Genomic DNA, 18,698 nt, shown 5'->3' with positions numbered 1-18,698 from the left:
GCATACAAACACATACATGCAGCTGGTAGATTGTGAAGCGCTGTGGACGGGGCCCACCCTGCAGAGTTCACACAAGGGCAGCGCTGGTGAGCTTCCTGCAACACCTTCCACGCCCCCGCCCTGTGGGGGGCCGGCAAAATAGCAATGCGTTTTGGGGCTTTTCTAGGGTACTGAGGACTGAACCCAGGGGTGTTCTGCCTCCAAGCTATACCCCCAGCTCTGTTTCTTTTTTTAAAAAGAGGGTCTAGCCGGGCATGGTGGCACACACTTATAATCCCAGCATTAGGGAGAATGAGACAGAAGAATCACGGTTCGAGGCCAGCCTCAGTTACTTAGTGAGGCTCTTTGCAACTCAGTGAGACCCTCTTTCAAAATAAAGGATTTTAAAAAGTAGGGCTGGGGGTGTAGCTCAGAGGTAGAATGCCCCAGGGTTCCATCCCAGCACCACAAAAGAAAATAAATAAAAAATTAAGAATTAAAAAGAGTGTCCTACTAAGTTGCCCAGGGCCTCACTAAATTGCAGAGGCTGGCCTTGAACCTGTGATCCACCTGTCTCAGACTCCCATGTACTGAGACTACAGGCATGTACCACCGTGACCAGCTAGAGTAGACACTCCTAATCCCATGGGTAATAAAGAAAAGTGAGGTCCCTAGAGACTGAGTGATCTGCTTGGAGAGGCTTGCTTTTTGATTGTGACTCTTGGCTTATGGGTAATCCTGCTCTGGGCTTCCGCTTGGAGCACAGGGACATAAAAGCCACGGTCAGAGGAAAAGCTCAGAAGAGGAGGCCCAGAGAGAAACACAGCTTTACCAAGCAGACGTGTCACCCAACCGATCTCCTTATTACTGGTGCTCGGACACCAGACCAAGGATTAGACAGGCCCTTGACTCTAGAAAAAGAAGAATATTGGCAGTGGCTTGGGGATGCTTGAAAAATATATTCAGGTAGGATTTTTAAACTCTAAAACTCTGCCCTATTCTCATTTTAAAGAAATGTCATTGATGATAGTTGATTTCTTGTTTTAACTTTCTTCCTTAATCTACTCTTCTCCCCTCTGAAATGTGTTAATATAATTTTATAAACCCAAAAATTTGTTCAAGTAAATCAAGGTTTTTCAAGAAGTTTTAAAATACAGGAACCTCAGTCAGGTGCGGTGGCTGAGATAGGAGGATTGCAGATTCAAGGCCAGCCTCAGCAACTTTATAAGATCCTCTTTCAAAATTTAAAATGTAAACAAGGGGGATGGGGTGTAGCTTGGAGATAAAAAGCCCCTGTGTTCAATCCCCAATTTGAAGAAAAAAATGTCCAGACTCTGTATTCGATTTTTCCAGTCTCAGTTCCCTGGTCCACAATCGAGGTCGTCATAGCTAACCTCATAGGATTATGGAGGAGGTCAGACATGGCAAGAGAGCTGTCATTGTGGGATAATCAGAACCATTGTTAGGGATTGTAATAACATTGCGAATATTCTAAGAACAACCTACCAAACACGTGCATCTGCTCCTCAAGAGGCCCAAGATGCACTGGGCTAGCTTGCTGGTCCTCTGTTGATTGAGCTTCCTAATTTGTGCTCGAGAGTGCCGTGATCTGTGCGTAAGAACTGCAGTTGCAGGCACAAGCACACAGGTGCTCCCACTGAGCAAATTTTCCTAGAAGTTTCCCCCAGATGTCCAATCTCAGGGGAAATCACATGGTAAGACTTTCTTCCCCATTCTTTCTTGATGCTGGCAGTCGGACCAGGAAGAGGACGCAGAGCTCAAGGCACAGGTAAAACTGAAAGACCAAATCCCCAACGGGTGCGTGCCAGGTCACTGTCTGTGCCCGGTGTCCAGCCCTGCAGGCACGCCCCCTCCCTGTTACCACGCGGTGGCACGGTGCAGAGAACCGCCTTTGTTCCCTGGATGACTGTGCCCCTTACCTTGCCTTCTCTTCTCCACTTTTTTCAGAATAGTCTGATTAAGCGAATAAAGGGTGAAAATGTGTATGTCAAACATAGTAATCTTATGTTAGAGGTTGGTATCGCACACGTCAGTGCATGCTTGCGCGTGGCGTTGCCCCTGCCGGCGCACCTGCTGCATGCTCCGTGCGCCCCTGTGAATAGCGGGCTGTCTCCTCAGCCTACTCTTACCCTTATTCTCGCGTAGACATAGCCCCCTTTCCCTGTGTGTTTCTTCATCTTATTTCCCTCTGATGACATGTGAATCACATCCCTTGCAGTTTACCTTTTCAAATTCTTTTGATTTCTATGCTTGTGTGAATTCAATGTTTTTCTTTCTTCTCCCCAGAAATATCACATTTTCACCAGAGTGTTTGTGCTAGCCCTGACCAAACTTCTGTTTTTCTCTTGACTACTAACGAGACTGACATTACTTTAAAAAAAAAAAAAAGAAAGAAAGAAAAGAAAAGTTGAAAGGAGACCAACAAACGAGAAAGGCTAAGGGTTGGATTCTTTATGTTCTAAATACAGGAACTCGAGAAAACTCAAGATGAACTGCTGAAACATCAAACCAACATCAGTGAGCTGAAAAGAACCTTCCTAGAAACATCCACAGACACTGCCATAACGAATGAGTGGGAGAAGAGGCTGTCTACCTCCCCAGTGCGACTGGCCGCCAGGCAGGAGGATGCACCCATGATCGAGCCGCTGGTACCTGAAGAGGTCAGTACCCAGCCACGGGTTGGAACTGTCTTCCAGTCTCTGGCTTCCTCCTCCAGGGGGTCTAGAACTGGGCAAAGAATTTGGCAAGCTTCTGAGCAAAGAACCTCCCCTTCTATCTATTTGTAACGGGACTTGGGATGCTCTGAGCTCCAAAATAAAGTGGAACGGGTAGGTGGCTAGGGAGAATCACATCGTGGGGTGCTGGGACTGACGCGGAAGCCATGATGGTACAAATTGGCTCATTCCGATCGTGCACCTGGATTTTACAGCTGGGAGGAATGGAGATAGTGTCTTAGTGGACTGACAGCTTTTCTGACTCCATTTTCTCCTGCATTGAGGAATGCCCTGAGAAGTCCTCCAGGTTTTTCATCCGTAGTAAGATGGGGCCGACTGAGAATATCTGCAGTTTGACTGAGCAGTGAGTGATTGGGAGTTGATAGTATAAGACACCAGGCTTTCACTGGTTAAATTAGTACCTCGTTTGACGTTTATTTATAACTGGCTATTTTAGCTGATGTATAGCCAGTTTTTATTAGGTGTCTTTATTGGTGCGTTGTAGTCATACATTTTAATGGGTTACAAGATGGTGGAGGCGTACATGCACACATCACTCATATAGCCCTTCCCCAATTCCCTCCCTGCCCCCCTTCTCATATTTGGCTTTGATTAGTGATTGACTTGATGTGTTTGTGAATGTACATCACGTACATTAGGGAGTTTCCCTCTTCACCCTCCCGTCGTCCCCAGTTAGGCCCCCTTATTTGCTCATCTGTGGTTTCTCCTTCTTGGTCTAGAGTTCCTCCTATGACCCATTTTCTCCCTATCTTCCCCCTGTTAGGGAGAGCATCCAATTTCTCATTTTTTGTGACTGACTTAGATTTGTAATGGGTAAGCCAGGAAACAGGAATTTCTTCTCAAGTACATCTTTTTTTCCACGTAGGAAGGCTTTCTTTCTCTATAAATACGCAGCCAGAGTGAGCCTTCCACTGGAGTTATTTCAGGACTCCCATTATGTGGGAACCATAAATTGTCTAGTACTAATTTAACCATTTTTATACAGCTATTGGTAAGATTCAAAATGATACAGGCAAGCACATGATGCACATAGAAGTTGATGCACTTCCCCTCAAATCCCATCCGCCCCCCTCTTCCCTCCCTGGACCTGTCTGTAAGTGAGGTTGGTAGTGTGATCCCTTCAGGTATGGACATAGCATTATTATTAAATGTTTTTCTCGGTGCTCCTTTCTCCCCTCCCACCTCTCTCCCCAAATCCCCTTCCACTCTTAAACTTGTCTCTCATTTATCTGAACATGCTTTTGTTGCCTATTTTCCCTATAGCTTGCACATATGAGAAAAAACACACAGCCCCTGACTTCCGGAGGCTGCCGCTCTCGCTCAGCATAATATCCTGCAATTCCACCCGTCTTCCTGCAAATGGCATGATTTCGTTCTTTTTTATGGCTCTTACTGTTAGCTATCATCTCGAATTACCTCTCTTTCAAAACAAGCAGTTTTTGAAAACTACATAGTTAGGAGCGTTGTATTGATTAACCTCTTTCTTCTCAAGGCCCCTTTATTGTGAGCTGTTTGTCCAGGAAGCTGAGACACAATAGAAAATTAGAAGTTGGGCCTTTATGGTAGAAAAAGGCTGTAAGCAGCAGTCTGTCTGCTCCAATCCTGGCAGTAAAAATAAGAATCAGATTACACTCATTGTTCATCATTTTCTAAACCTCCTTTGAAAGCTGTTTATCAAAAGTGACCAAGATCTCACTATATTCATGACAATCCCAGCCCCAGCTCAAAAGAGAAGAGGTACATATCCATTTGAATTACCTTGAAAGGGGCCTTTTGTGCAGAGTGAAAGAAAAGTACTCTTACCAAAGTATCCCTGTGCCATTAAACACCAGTTCCATTCAGATTGCTTCAGTTTCAAGAAGCAAAAAATTCACATTCAGTTTGATTTAAATATAATAGTCCTTGTTTTGTTAAGATTGCATCTTACACCTGTCACAGTAGTGCATGCCTATAACCCCAGTGACTCCGCAGGCTGAAGTAGGACAATCGCAAGTTCGAGGCCAGCCTGGGCAACTTAAAGACCCTGTCTCAAAGTCATTAAAAAAAAAGGTGGGGGGGCTGGAGAGTAATGGACCTCAACAGTAGAGTGCCCTGGGTTCAGTTCCCAGCACTGGGAGTGGAGGGAAGAAGACCAACCACTTATCAGTTATGCTATCATACATTTTATCGTGATAGGTCAAGTTTGGCTCACAGGCTTCCTTATCTCATTTACAAACCATGTGCCAACAATAAAAGAGATCAGATAACTGTCTCTGGGCTGAGTTATCGATATACAAAGTAAATTCCAGTCAAAGCCAAATAGACAAAAGGAGCAAAGTATCTCTTCCCCAAGCTACTACTAAAAATTGCATAGGGTGGCCACTTTGAAGGGCGTTTTAGTTAATAGTTTGAATAAATTAAAGAATAGTGAGTTATAAGGGAGGGGACCCTAAGAAGCCAAGACCGTTAGACTAGTAAAAAGAATTTTTTTCATCTGATTAAATCCTGAATCTTCGGGAATGATGTTGGTTTAACTCCAAGAGCATTAATAATTTAAGGAGATGGTATTTTAACTTTGCTGAACATTCTCTCGATGTTCATTTTTTTTCTGTGTTTCTCTGTCTAAAAACATTTTCTATCATGGCCTTTTATGATTCTCCTAGGCCTAGTCCATGTGAGTCCACGTTAAAGGTTCCTTGAATACCTAAAGATTCCCCAGTACCAACCAAAAAGCAACAGCCACCAATACCTATGCAGAACAGTATTCTCTTCTACCATGAGTGGTAGATTGGTGGGTGTGTTTGCTATCAAACTTCTCCAGCTAGAGGCTTAGTATGTCGAGTCCCATTATTCACAGATGCTGTTATTTTCAAGTTCATCTACTCCCTAAAGGTCATTTGTAGAAACCCTTAATCACCCAAGAGTGAATGGCAGTGTTATTTATCTTGTGTGCCAGAATAGAGACCTTTTTCCCAAGTATGATACAGAGATGAATTTTTAAGTCACTAAGTATTCAATAGTTGCTGTATACAGCTGATTGGTCTAAACCTAATAAAAGTACATTTTTAGGTTATCTTGATCATCAGTACTTCTTCCCTTCCTTACTAGCTGAATTATTTGTGACACTATCTATAGAAATTAATTCTAACTTTACCCCTTTATGTTACTTGTTTGTGTTGTTGACTCACAAAGTTCTGAACATAGCCTGTGTTGACATTTCCTATGATATGACATTGACACTGTGTTGACATTTCCTATGATATGACATTGACATTTTAAAACTGCCTTGCTTCACACAGTGGGGTCTGCTGAAAAACACTGGTTAACTGCTGGACTTTTTTTTGAAAGCTTTTATCTTAGGAATAATATTTAACTCAGTGATTATAGTTAGAAGCCCAGCAGAGGTTACCCTGAAAAATACCTAAAATTTTGAATTTTCTAATTTTTGTTTGAAAAGGGATCTGTACTTGAAAGCTTAAAAAGAAAGAAAGAAAGAAAAATCTATATTTAATGATTCCACATGGCCATTTTGTCTTTTCTAATGCCTTTCTCCAAAACTGCAGGACATGATGTTCTTGTTCCTTTAAAAGTGGTTTATCTCTCATTAGAAGGGTCAGATGAGGATGGCACTATCTAAGTCTGTCAGTGGGTCCTGCAGGAAACTGTGCTATATGTCCCCTACAACCTCTCACAGTCACTGAGAGATAAGTAGATTAAGAGGAATTTTAGATTTGTTTTGAAGGGGGGTATTAGGGATTGAATCCAGGGGTATTATACCACTGAGCTATACCTCCATTTCTTTTTCCTTTTCTTTTTTTTTTTCTTTTTTTTTCTTTTTTTTCACTGCAAAGGGTCTCACTAAGTTAACCACCCACAACCTCAAACTTTCCTTCCTCCTGTTTCTCACATACTAGAATTACAGGCAGGCACCACCATGCCAGCTCACAAAACTGTTTTTAATGTTAAATTTTATTGTTGTTTTAGAAGCTTTGAAACTTTCCATGATGATTTTTAGATCAATCTTCCAAAATATCCTTTCTGTCCCTCATCTATAGAGTTGTAATCTCTGGAGCGAGGTACTTGATAGCTACCATATTGCCATTTGAATTATGCCCACTTACTATGAATAAAGGAAAAGGATATAGTAGTTAAAAAGTAAAAAAAAAAAAAACTAGTGCCTAACATGAAATATTTAATGGTTTTTCATTTTAGAAGTTAAAATATGACTAGACCTTACTTAATGTTTCTTCGGTGTTACTTTTAAAAATCATTTGCCGTGTTATGAGGTGGATATGTTTTTACTTGTGGGACCTCAGTACACTCACTGGGTCCTTCACATTGGTTGTGATGCACTGACATCATGTAGTGTACCTCTCACCACTTCGAACCAGGCATCCTGTGAGTGGGGAAGGCACTTAAACACTGGTCAGAAGCAGAAGTGAGGATTGATTCATAACTTAAGTTTTTAAAATTTTTCTTCATATTTTCTTTTAATACTCATAATTTTTATGGTCTTGCCGGCAACTGACACAAATACTGGCCAGATGTATGAAGAAACCCTCTCCATCACTCATGCGTGTTTTGTGCTTGTAGAAGCGAAAAATGTTTGAGCCGTATAACACCCAAGTTTTGTGAAATATATTGCTCTTTGGAAGTTATTAAATTTTGAGGTGACTTCAGACCAAGTTTTTAAATTAATGAACAAAAATGTACTTCCTTATGAAAAAGTGAATAAATATTATGAGTGTATATTTATAAATACAATCAAAGGACTCTCTTCCTAACATGCGTTTTCGGAAACTGTCTGCTTCCTCTTCTCCAACCCAACCCCCTTTATTTAAACAGACCAAAGAAGAAAGAGAGATTTCTGAAAAAGTTGTATTTTTGCAGCAAGGAAGTTCTTCATTCCTTGAGTCTCAGGTAAAAAAAAAAAAAAAAAAAAAAAAGGATTTTCCAAAAGGAATTTCATACTTCAGTATCATCAAAGTGTCTTTAGCTTTTCTTTTTTTATTTTTTATGTTTGTCTTGTTTAAAACAAAGGTAGGTGCATCATTTTTGCATAGCTTCCAGGGAAGGAGAAAAGACTTTCCTGATATTTTGGTTATTATTTATACATCATTTCTTTGTGACTTCTACTTCTAGATGATTATGTTTGTATACTTTCATTGAAGCATGATGGTTGTACTTTCTAATAATAATCTTACTGGAACTTTTACTACATGTCTTATGCCTAGAACAGTGCTGCCTTAGACGGCCTTGATTAACTTTGAAAGTTCTGAACTCGTCTTGGTTTTTTCCAATAGCCAAGTGTGACTAAGAAAATGCAGGAGGGAGATTCTGCTGATTCTCTGACTACCTCTCATCAAATTGTTTCCCAGAAAACTGTCCCATCGACCCTAGAGGTTATTTTTTCTCAATTCATCTTATTTAATACAATACCAGCATGCAGGTAAAACTGGAGTCATTTTCCTTAAGACACACTGATTTCCAGATTGAGGGTTTTAGGCTAGTACAAATACAAGAATAGAAACCATTCAAGTTTAAAACATAAACCAAGCTGTTCTCCCGCTCCTGGTTTGATCTCCCTTCCCTCTGTAACCTGTCAGGCTGGTCAGCTGTTGGTCCATCGTATCCTATTAGTTCTCCCTGAATGCCAAGTTTTCTTAACTTTAATCTGTCTTGTTGGAACTAACAGTAAAGGAAGTGGAAGGGAAACTGCCGAGACAGTGAATCTCAGCTGTAATTGAGGTTGGGACACTATACAGACCACTGAGACTTTCTTATCAAAGGGACAAGCAGCATCCCATCTGTGGGAAAATTTTTATTACAGTGCCTCGAATGCACTCGATACTTATTGCATAGCAAGCACACTTGATATTTATTGCATCATAAGTGCGTGCATGGAATCACTTCCCTGTATAAGGAAGGACAGTTTACAAACGGAACACGGAGCAAGCCCTTTATAGAAATTTGTACTTTGGCAGGTTTTTGTGGAAATAACAATAATGTGTAGTATTATATGTATAACATGGAAAACTTGTACGGTGACTTCAATAATATCATCTAATCTTGAAATACCAAATGAACAGAAGTGCACCGTGCAATCAAATGTATTTCTTACAAGGTTTACCACCCAAATGTGCTCCTATTTAAAGAAATCTGAGAGTCCGAGCCTACCCTTCAGAATGCATTCTGAGTTGAAAGTTATAGTTAATAAATCTCAGATGAGAAGAGACGGAGCCATAATTATTAGGTAGTGACCAGGTCCTATGCAGTCCCATCACGGGCCCTGCCTGTCACTTTCACCCTGATTTGCTTAAAGGATTCTTACGGTAGAAATGAGATACCCTCCAAATTTCTAATTTAGCTTTTGTATTTCACATATAGGGCGCAGAGGACTGGGTTATTGTAGACAGAGTGCCCACTGAGGTAGTTGATGGTGATTCCAGAAAGATTGTGACTTACAAAGTGGTGACCGTGAGCAGTAGACGTGGGGACATTCCCACCGAAATGCTAAAGTCTAGCTCCCTTGAGATGCAGAGCTTCGACGACTTGGCCCAAGAAATGCAACTAGGAGAAGAGGCCAAGCAGAAGATGTACACGCTAGGGAAATCCTATGACACCGTCTCAGGAAGAATCGTCACCATGACTGGGAAGCCCAGAGAGGGGGAGAAAGCAGTCCAGCCCTCCACACAGGAGGCTTTTCAGAAAATGGAGCGCTGCATGGCCGAGTCCGTGAAGGTCGTCCCCAGCCTGGCTGAGTACGAGGTCCTGGAAGCCCTCTCTGAGAAGTCCAGGAGAGGACCCGAGATACAGGTGGCAAAGAGGAAACTGTCAGAATCCCTGGCACCCATCAAAGAAGCTGAGTCTCGGAGACAGAGTCCTGAGGAGGAGGACCTCGGGAAGGCTGCAGAGCCGGGCCAGGATGTGGCTGGCCACCTTGGCCCAGAAAGAGCACGGCTCAGCACAACAGAGCCAGTGCCCGAGAGTGAGGTCCTGAAAGTGGGGCTCTTTGGCCCCCGAAGGAAGAGCCTGTCTGAATGGAGGTACTCCCAGGAGCCGTCCTTTTCCGTGGCTACTGCCCACTACGTCACCGAGTCGTCCGCGTCCCGAGTGGTGGTAACCAGCGGCTCTCATTCGCTCGCAGTTAGGATTCCAGCATGACGTTTCTGAGGCAGCGCCCTCCCACCCCAGACCTTTCTGTTCTCTTGCTGCTTGGCTTTATGTTGACAGCAGCCAACCCAGCTTCTTGATTTTTTTTTTTTACAATTAAATCAATACTGCAATCCAAAGTAGTCGGCATTAAAACACTTTTCCCTTTTATTTCCAGCTGCCCATTCCCAAGGTGTGATAGCACTGCCGTAGCTTGCAACGAAAGGGGGGAGATACAAAAAAGACCTGCTTAATTCAAAAAAGACCTGCTTAATCCAGCCCCTCCCTACTCCTAACAACTCTGCTTCATCAAACCAGAGCTCATGGTCGCCCCTTTTGCCCTTTTTATTTCCCATTCTTTTCTGTTTCCAAAGTGTGTACCTCGGATTCCTGCCTTCGCGGGCCTTACTCCTCTGCCTACACTCATGTCTAACAAGCTGTGATGTGTATGTGCCGAGCATATGTCTTGTCTCTCGTGTTGACTCTGCCATTTCTTTGTTCACCTAGACTAAGCAGTCCTCTGAAAAGCTCATGGATGGCTCTGAAATCTTCAGTCTCTTAGAGTCTGCGCGAAAACCAACAGAGTTCATAGGCGGGGTCACCTCGACTTCTCAAAGCTGGGTGCAGGTGGCCGCTTGCTTCCATCCCCCCTCCAACCCCGGGGTCTGAATGTGCACGTTGGCCTCGCTCCGGGCCTGCGCGTGCTTGTGCTTGCGTCAGGTGGCTTTGCCTACAGCACCTCAGAGGTGTCTTTGGGGATATCCCTTGTGCCTGACTGGCGTAGCTGGCACGTGCTTTCTGTTCCATTGCAAGAATACATGTCACGTCATTCAAAAGGCAATCACGTTGACAAACTGCATTTAGTTTCTAGAAGCATTTTATCTGTTGGGTCTAAGGAAACAGGCAAAACCCATGTGAAAGTGCTGCGATATTTTCATTGGCTGTTTTAACTCGCATATCTGTTTATTTGGTGGATGATCGGAGCTAGCAGCACAGGCTCTGGTGTGCGCGCGCGCGCGCGCGTGTGTGTGTGTGTGTGTGTGTGTGTGTGTGTTAGGAGCAGGCATGTGTCCAAGCTGCAGGCAAAAGGAATGTAAGGGAATTTCTATTGCCAATCTGTGTCTCTGATTATAAGCATCCGTTGGTGGCTGGCTTTGGTCATCCCAGTGAGGGCAGCTTTCAGGGTGGGGTGTGTGTGTGTGTGTGTGTGTGTGTGTGTGTGTGTGTGTGTGTGTGTTTCTGCATTTGTTTTTGTGTTTTGACCTTCAGTGTATAGAAAGTCATTTTGACAGCATTCCCTTTTTTCCTGGACAGAAAGTGGAAACCAAGACGGAGTCCAGCGACAGGGAGATGGAAGTCGCCCCACACCACCAGCCACTGGGCGCTGAGAAGGTGGCGCAGGGAGCCGAGCTGGTGGAGGAGAGGCACATGGTGAACCTCCACGCCAGTGGGGACGCATCTTGCGTGGCGGGGGACGAGGCAGAGGCGACAGCGCAGCCCGCATCAGTCGATGCTTTGAGCATGAAAGGGAAGGAAGGCTCTGTCCTGACCGAGAGGGCCAAGGAGGAGAGAAGGGACGAGGCCGGCAGAGCCGATGCTCAGCTGGAAGAAGCAGCCGCTGCCTTCCGAGAGCGAGAGGAGGAGCAGGGCGCAGCCCTCCATGGTTTGCAGACTTCAGAGCAGAAATCTCTTTTTGAGGTAAGTAATAGCTGAGGGTACTCCAAGCACTAAAGTCAAACTGATAGACATTAGATGCACTGAAATTTTTTTTATGTAAAATAAAACTTTCTTTTTACATTTTTTAAATGAATACGTAAAAACAAAGTTTGTGTATTCGTATTGTATGTTACGTGAGGTGCTGTGTGATGTTCAGTATGTGTACACATTGGCAAAATAACAACTTTGGGTGTGGTACTGGGGATTGAACCCAGGGGCATTTTAACCGTGAGCTAGACTCCCAAGCCCTTTTTTAAAATATTTTGTTTGGAAACTGGGTCTCACTAGGTTGTTGAAAGTCTCCTTGCATTGCTGAGGCTGTCTTCAAACCTGCAATCCATCCTCCTGTCTCTGCCTACAAGTACGGGGATCGCAGACCCGCGCCACCATGCCCAGAGGCCACGACATTTTTTTTAAGGTGTGCTTTTATTGGTGCATTGTAATCACATACCATAGTGAAGTTCACAGTGACGGAGACATGCACGAAATGCTCAGCAAGCTTCCTCCCAGATCCCACCCGCTCTCTTCCCCTTCCCTGTACATGACACTGAAATTGGCACTGATAACTTCATGTGTACAAACATCGACTGAAGTGTTTTCTTCAAGTATCCCTCCCCACGGCCTCCCTTTCCTCCACCCCCTCCATTGCTCCACTGGACTTTCTCCAACTCTTCTGTCCCAATTTTTCCCAAGTTTCCACATACAAGAGAAAATATACAATCCTTTACTTTCTGGGACTAGCTAAGTTCAATTAGCACAATTTCCTCTAGTGCCATCCATTTTCATGCAAATGATATGATTTCTAATGGTTGAGTAGATAGCCCTAATTCTGTAATTGATGCCTCTGTTGATGGACCCCTAGATCGGTTCCATAGTTTGATGCCCTGAGGTTTAGATCAGCAGCAGTATAGCTCATTTAAGTCAGAATTATAGCTAAGTTCCGCCGTTTTATCTTCCCTTCTTGAAACTCTTTTTTTTTTTTAAATACTAGGGATGGAACCCAGGGGCATTCGACCTCCAAGCTACACCCACAGCCCTATTTTCTATGCTTTATTTTGAAACAGGGTCTCACTGAGTTGCAGAGGGCCTCGCTAAGTAGCTAGGCTGGTCGCAAACCTGCGATCTTCCTGTCTCAGCCTCCCTAATGCTGGGATGACAAGCGTGCGCCACCACACCTGGACATGTTTCCCAGCTTTTAGGTCATATCCATAAATATCAGACATATCTACTGACTATTAATAATGTGTAGTTCCAGGAAATGGTCTCCGTCATGGATGTTTTCACAATTGCCAGGCACAGTGACCCAGGAGGAACATAGATTCAAGGCATAGTAACTAGCAAGACCCTGTTTTGAAATATAAACTAGAAAGGAGATACTTGTAGCTCAATGATAGAGTGGCCCTAGGTTCAATTCTAGTGCCACAAAAATTAATCAGGTAATTTTTGTGATTGGCAGTAAATCTGGATAATATATAACCAAGATATTAGAAAAATAATAGGTTTATTTCTGATTAGTTTACTTATCCAGAAGGACCAAAATCTAGGTTTGCCTGAGCTCCAGGAGCAGAACTTTATTCTTCAACTACTTTTATTAAGACTTTTATAAAATATTTTGTGAGGATAACAAAAATCATAATAACAATTTGTTCCTAAGAAGTTATAAAAGCTTATGTATGGATTTTACTCTATTAAAAGTCAGGAGATTGAGGAGGAAAGGAAACATAAAAACTTTATTCCCTTTAGATTCTTTTCTTTACCTGGAACAATCCATAGAAAATAATGATGTGAAGCTAGGTGTGGTGGTCCAAATCTGTAATCCTAGTACTTAGGAGGCTGAGACATGGAGGATCGCAGCTTTAGGGCCAGCCTCAGCCACTTAGCAAGACCCTCGGCTACTTAGCAAGACCTTGTTTCAGAAAAGGGCTGGGGGTGTAGCTCAGAGGTAAGATTCCTCTGAGTTTAATTCCTAGCACCAAAAACTAAAATAATAGTGTGGAATCGAGGGAGATTCTTGGACATAGCCATGTAGAGCTAACCCCCATGAAATACATAAACACGTATTTAATATTACCCTGCACTTATATCAAGTACTAAAGTACCAAAGAATACCAAGGGGGGGGGGGGATCCCAAAGCTGTGTCTCTCCAAGCTGTGACAGCCCCCTCTGGTTCCGTCCCATAGGCCCAGTCGTCAACTGTGAAGACAGAAACCATCAGTTTTGGCAGTGTTTCACCAGGAGGCGTTAAGCTAGAAATTTCTACCAAGGAAGTGCCAGTAGTTCACACAGAAACAAAAACCATCACTTATGAATCATCGCAGGTAGGACAGCCTTGGGGGGGCCAGGGCCCGCCATGCTCTGTTTTTCTCCCTGTATGACCGAGTACATTTAAGTCTAATGATGCGATATTTAATATATGAGACTCAGAGAATCCCACAGCTAAACCAGCTTTATCCAGAGCAATGATTGTAACTTCATGACTGACAGTGGAGTGTCTTTGTGACTGATGGCCAGTGACTTTACCAGGTCTTCATATATCTTGAAATGCAGAAAATGGCTCAGAAACATAGTTCTGTAGTCACAGATAAGGAAAAAAGTTCACTCAGCCATCCACTGCTTGCATTTCTAACACCCCAGACTTTTAATGGCTATTCCTTGTGGGTCTGCTTAGTTCTTACTCGGCGACAGTTCCCAGATTCCTGGACATCTCCCCTTATCTGTGGGAGATGGATTCCAGGACCCTGGTGTAATGGTGTGTAATAACTCAAATCTGCGAATGCTAAATAAATCCTTAATATAAAATACCACAGCATCTGCTTATAATCTTGCTTATGATTTGCTTAGAGTCAGCATTTACTTATACATGTTCTCCTGTATATTCAAATCATCTCTAAATGACTTATTATACCTAATAGGATACAAATGCTATGTAAATCATTGTTATCCTGTGTCATGTAGGGAGAGAATAATGATACAAGTCTGCCCATGTTATTCCTGAGTATTTTTGATCCTTGGCTGATTCAGTATTCAGATGTAGAACCTAAAAGGCTGACTGTCCCTCAGTCATTGCTATGCTTTAGATAGCATATCAAACTTCGAAAGAGGGAGTAGAAACACCTGTGGGTGAGATCTGTTCTTGTGCTTGGTCAGGTCGATCCTGGGGCTGATTTGGAGCCCGGCGTGCTGATGAGTGCACAGACAATCACATCTGAAACCACCAGTACCACCACTACCACGCACATCACCAAGGTGAGTGGAATGGGGACCGAGAAGCGTGATCCTTGAGAGCCCATCCAGAATGTCTGACAAGCCAGGCATGGTGGCACATGCTTGTAATCCCAGGACTTGGGAGGCTGAGACAGGAGGATCGCAGATTCACAGCCAGCCTCAGCAACTTGTGAGGCCCTCCGTAATTTAAACCGTATTTCAAAATAAGGAATAACATAGGAGTGGGGGTATAACTCAAAGGTAGAATGCCCCAGGGTTCAATCCCTAGTACCACACACACATACACACACACACACACACACACACACACACACACAAGAACTTTTGACAAGCTGGTTGTAGTGGTACATAGTTGTAATCCCAGTACTTGGAAGACAGAGACAGGAAGACTGTAGGTTCAAGACCATCCTCAGAAAATTAGGAAGACTCTCAGCACAACATAGCGAGAACCTGTTTCAAAACAAACAAACAAAAAGGACTTCTGGGAAGATGGCGACTGAGAAAAGCAGCTTTTACGAGTCCTGCTAACACTCGATCTCTATTGCCACAAAATCAGCGCTTTTCATAGCCAGAAAACACTATCAGCAGAGAAATAAAAAATGTAAACACAAGGGACATAGAAAAAGAAGACTAGAAGAACAACCAGAGACCAGAAAAGAAACCAGCCCGCATTGCAGAGCCCCACCAGTGCCATCCTGCCTCACAGCATCAGGCTCTAGAGAGGAAAAGTAAACAAGGAGCTGAAGTGAGCAGCTGTGGATCATTCGGGTATAATTCAGCAGTTCCTTCAGCACAAAGAATGTCTAAAATTCCCAGTGACCAAGCTCACGCCTTCCAGGGACTCAAAATGGAGCTCAAAACCAGAAAAGAAATATGCCAGCCTCACAGCCAAGGGAGGGACAGCAGCGCCATATTGCCAGCAGCGGCGGCAAGTTCACCACACCCGCAACAGCTCCAGATCAGTGTGCACAATAACTTTAAGTGAAATTGTGTCCCCAACAGGAGAAATCCCAGCACTGCACCCCCAGGGGCTTGCACAGCTTTGATAGTCTCCCTGGGTCTGAGATTTTGCAGTCCAGCCCAGTGAAGAAGTAGTAGTGGCAAAGACACCACACCCTAGTCGCAGCTCCCCATGGGAAAACGCCCAGCTCGGCACCCCCATGGTCTCGCGCAGCCTCAATTAACTCCCTGGGTCTGAGACTTTATGATACAACCCAATAAAGGAGTAGTGGCGGCTGAGATTATCACAAACTCGAGATCCAGAGCACCCTAAGTGAAGTCATGGTGACCGGGGAAGAACCCAGAGAAGGTACAAACTTCTGAAATCATGGGAAAGAGGAACAACAATAGAGCAATGAATGCCCACAACCCTATAATATCAGAACCTGATAACACAGAAATTCAGAGATCTCCAGAAGATCAAATCAGGAATATAACTGTAGAAATAATACAGGACTTTCAAAAAGAATTTAGAGAGAGTCTAAAAGAAATAAAGAATGCAATCATTGAAGTAAAGGCATCAATTCAAACTATAAACAATCGATTAGACCACATGGAGAATAGAATCTCGCTCCTAGAAAATGATCACTCCAAAAACAAATGCATAATTTATAACTTAGGGGGGGAAATCAGACAGCAGGAATCTGACATTGAGGAAATGTGGGCCCATTTTAAGAGAGCTAACCTAAGAATAATCGGAATAGAGGAGGGAAAAGAAGGTGAAACCAAAGGGATCAATAATTTCTTCAAAGAAATAATAGCAGAAAATTTTCCAAACATAGAGCAAGAGGTTGATACACAGGTCCAGGAAACTTATAAAACTCCCTTTAGACAGGATCAGAGAAAAGGTTATCCACACCACATAATTGTCAAAATGACCAATGTAGAAGCCAAGTAGAGAATCTTAAAGGCAACAAAAACAAAGGGCCAAGTGACATTCAGAGGCAAACCAATTAGAATCACTCCAGACTTCCCAAACCAAGTCATGAAGCCAGAAGGGCTTGGAGTAACATATTCCAAACTCTGAAAGAAAACAACTTCCAGCCAAAATTTCCTACCCAGCAAAACTATTTATCAAATTAAATGGGGAAATAAGAAGCTTTCGTGACAAACAGAAACTGAAGGAATTTATGTCTTCAAATCTAGCGCCAGAGAAAATACTCAAGGAGATTAACTACAAAGAAGAAATAGGTAATACACACCAGAACCAGAAAAACAAGATTTTCCATCCAGAAGACAACTAAGCAAAGAAGAATAAACAGTATTTCAAACAGAAATAAAATCTTAACATGTTAGGAATTAAAAGTTATCTCTCAATAATCACACTGAATGTAAATGGCCTCAATTCCCCAATAAGAAGATATAAAGTGGCAAAATGGATTAAAAACCAGAATCCATCTATCTGCTGCTTACAAGAAACACACTTTACAAGTAAAGATAGTAACAAACTCAAGGTAAAGGGCTGGAGCAAGTTAATTCATGTTAAGAAGCCATCCTAACAATTGTGAAGTAAGTATTTCAGTATAGTTTTTATTTGTATTTCCTTAATGATTAGTTATATTAGATAATGATGAGTGATATTCATGTGTTTATTGGTCATATAAAAATCTTTGGAGATTCATTATCTATTTTAGTCTTTTACCTATTTCTAAACTGTATTGTTTGCTTTTATTGTTGCTAATTTTTAGGATTTATATTTGTAATATTAATATACCTTCAGATATAGCATTTGGAAATATTTTATCCCATTCCATCAATAACTTTTAATTCTGTTTACATTTTCTTTGGATGTACAATATTTTTCTATTTTTTATGAAGTTAGTTTGTTTATTCTTTTGTTGCCTGTGCCTTTGAAATCATATCCAAGAAATCACTGTCAATTTCAGTGTTGTGAAGTTTTATGACGCTGGTTTTCTTCTAAAAGTTTATAGCCTTAAGATTTACATTTAGGTCTTTATCTATTTTGAGTTAATATTTGTATATGGTGTTAGTTAAGGGCCCAATTTTATTTTTTTCCATTTAATTATTATTTTTCAACAATATTTAGTGAAAAGATTATTTTTTTCTTCACCAAATGTTTTTGGAAACCTTGTCAAAAATAACTTGACCATATATGAAAGAAAAAAAAACCAAACATATCAAAGTTAATCAGGAAACCAAGCATGGGAAGGAGGGAGGGGGAGGGAAGGGTTGGGGATTGGGTAGGGGATGACTGGGTGATGTGTGCATGTATATCTCCACAAGTTTTACATCCCATTAAGATGTATGACTACAATGCACCAATAAAAAATTTATTTAACAAACAAAGGGAAAATATTATTAAAGAGCTGGAGATGTAGCCCTGAAGTAGAATGCCTCTGGGTTCAATCACCAATACCACACACACACATACAAAAAAAGCACCTGGGACAGATTGGGGTGTGCAAGCCAATTGCTGCTGCCTAGCAGGATGGGAAGATACCTATAGTGTGAGCCTCTCCCCCTCTGAGTTTACAGTGTAATTGTCCCTGCTGTGTTAGTTTCTCTTTAGGAATATTCTTTCCCATACCCCATGCTTAATATTTGCTCCAGTGCGGGGCATGGAGTAGGTATTTCAGAAATACTACCCGGTCCAGGGACTTCAGTCCATCTTTGCTTCTGAAATTAAGCACGCTAACTAACTGCCATAGAATTCTATTTGAATTTTGAAAGAATGGATGATGATAATGTTACTTAAAACTGTCCCCACTCTCTGCCATTTCCCCCCATGGAACAACGATCATCCCTCCACTGACCTGATTCCTAAAGCTTCTCCTCATCCCCTTTAGACTGTGAAAGGCGGCATTTCAGAGACGAGAATCGAGAAGAGGATAGTCATCACAGGAGACGCAGACATCGACCACGACCAGGTAG

General features: G+C 42.5%; 1 protein-coding gene across 15 annotated transcripts in view; it reads left to right on the top strand.

The window, feature by feature from the left end:
* Nucleotides 1-18,698, top strand: part of EPB41L3 (erythrocyte membrane protein band 4.1 like 3) — a gene marked incomplete at both ends in the record, with an annotated part of 110,809 nt that overhangs the window by 91,729 nt on the left and 382 nt on the right. For 4 of the 15 annotated variants that reach the window (XM_080714472.1, XM_080714470.1, XM_080714471.1 and 1 more), the window contains 7 exons: nucleotides 1,733-1,768; nucleotides 2,469-2,660; nucleotides 10,374-10,493; nucleotides 11,181-11,564; nucleotides 13,769-13,900; nucleotides 14,730-14,828; nucleotides 18,614-18,694. In XM_080714472.1, coding sequence (XP_080570598.1) covers nucleotides 1,733-1,768; nucleotides 2,469-2,660; nucleotides 10,374-10,493; nucleotides 11,181-11,564; nucleotides 13,769-13,900; nucleotides 14,730-14,828; nucleotides 18,614-18,694 — 1,044 coding nt within the window. Of the gene's footprint in view, nucleotides 1-1,732; nucleotides 1,769-2,468; nucleotides 2,673-10,373; nucleotides 10,494-11,180; nucleotides 11,565-13,768; nucleotides 13,901-14,729; nucleotides 14,829-18,613; nucleotides 18,695-18,698 lie in introns of all 15 variants that reach the window. The other 11 variants (XM_080714469.1, XM_080714467.1, XM_080714477.1 and 8 more) reach the window with 7 other exon arrangements.

Source organism: Muscardinus avellanarius (assembly GCF_963383645.1).
Source record: "Muscardinus avellanarius genome assembly, chromosome: 17".
Taxonomy (NCBI): Eukaryota; Metazoa; Chordata; class Mammalia; order Rodentia; family Gliridae; genus Muscardinus; species Muscardinus avellanarius.
Note: the sequence above shows the minus strand (reverse complement) of the source record. Positions and strands in the feature narration are given on the sequence as shown.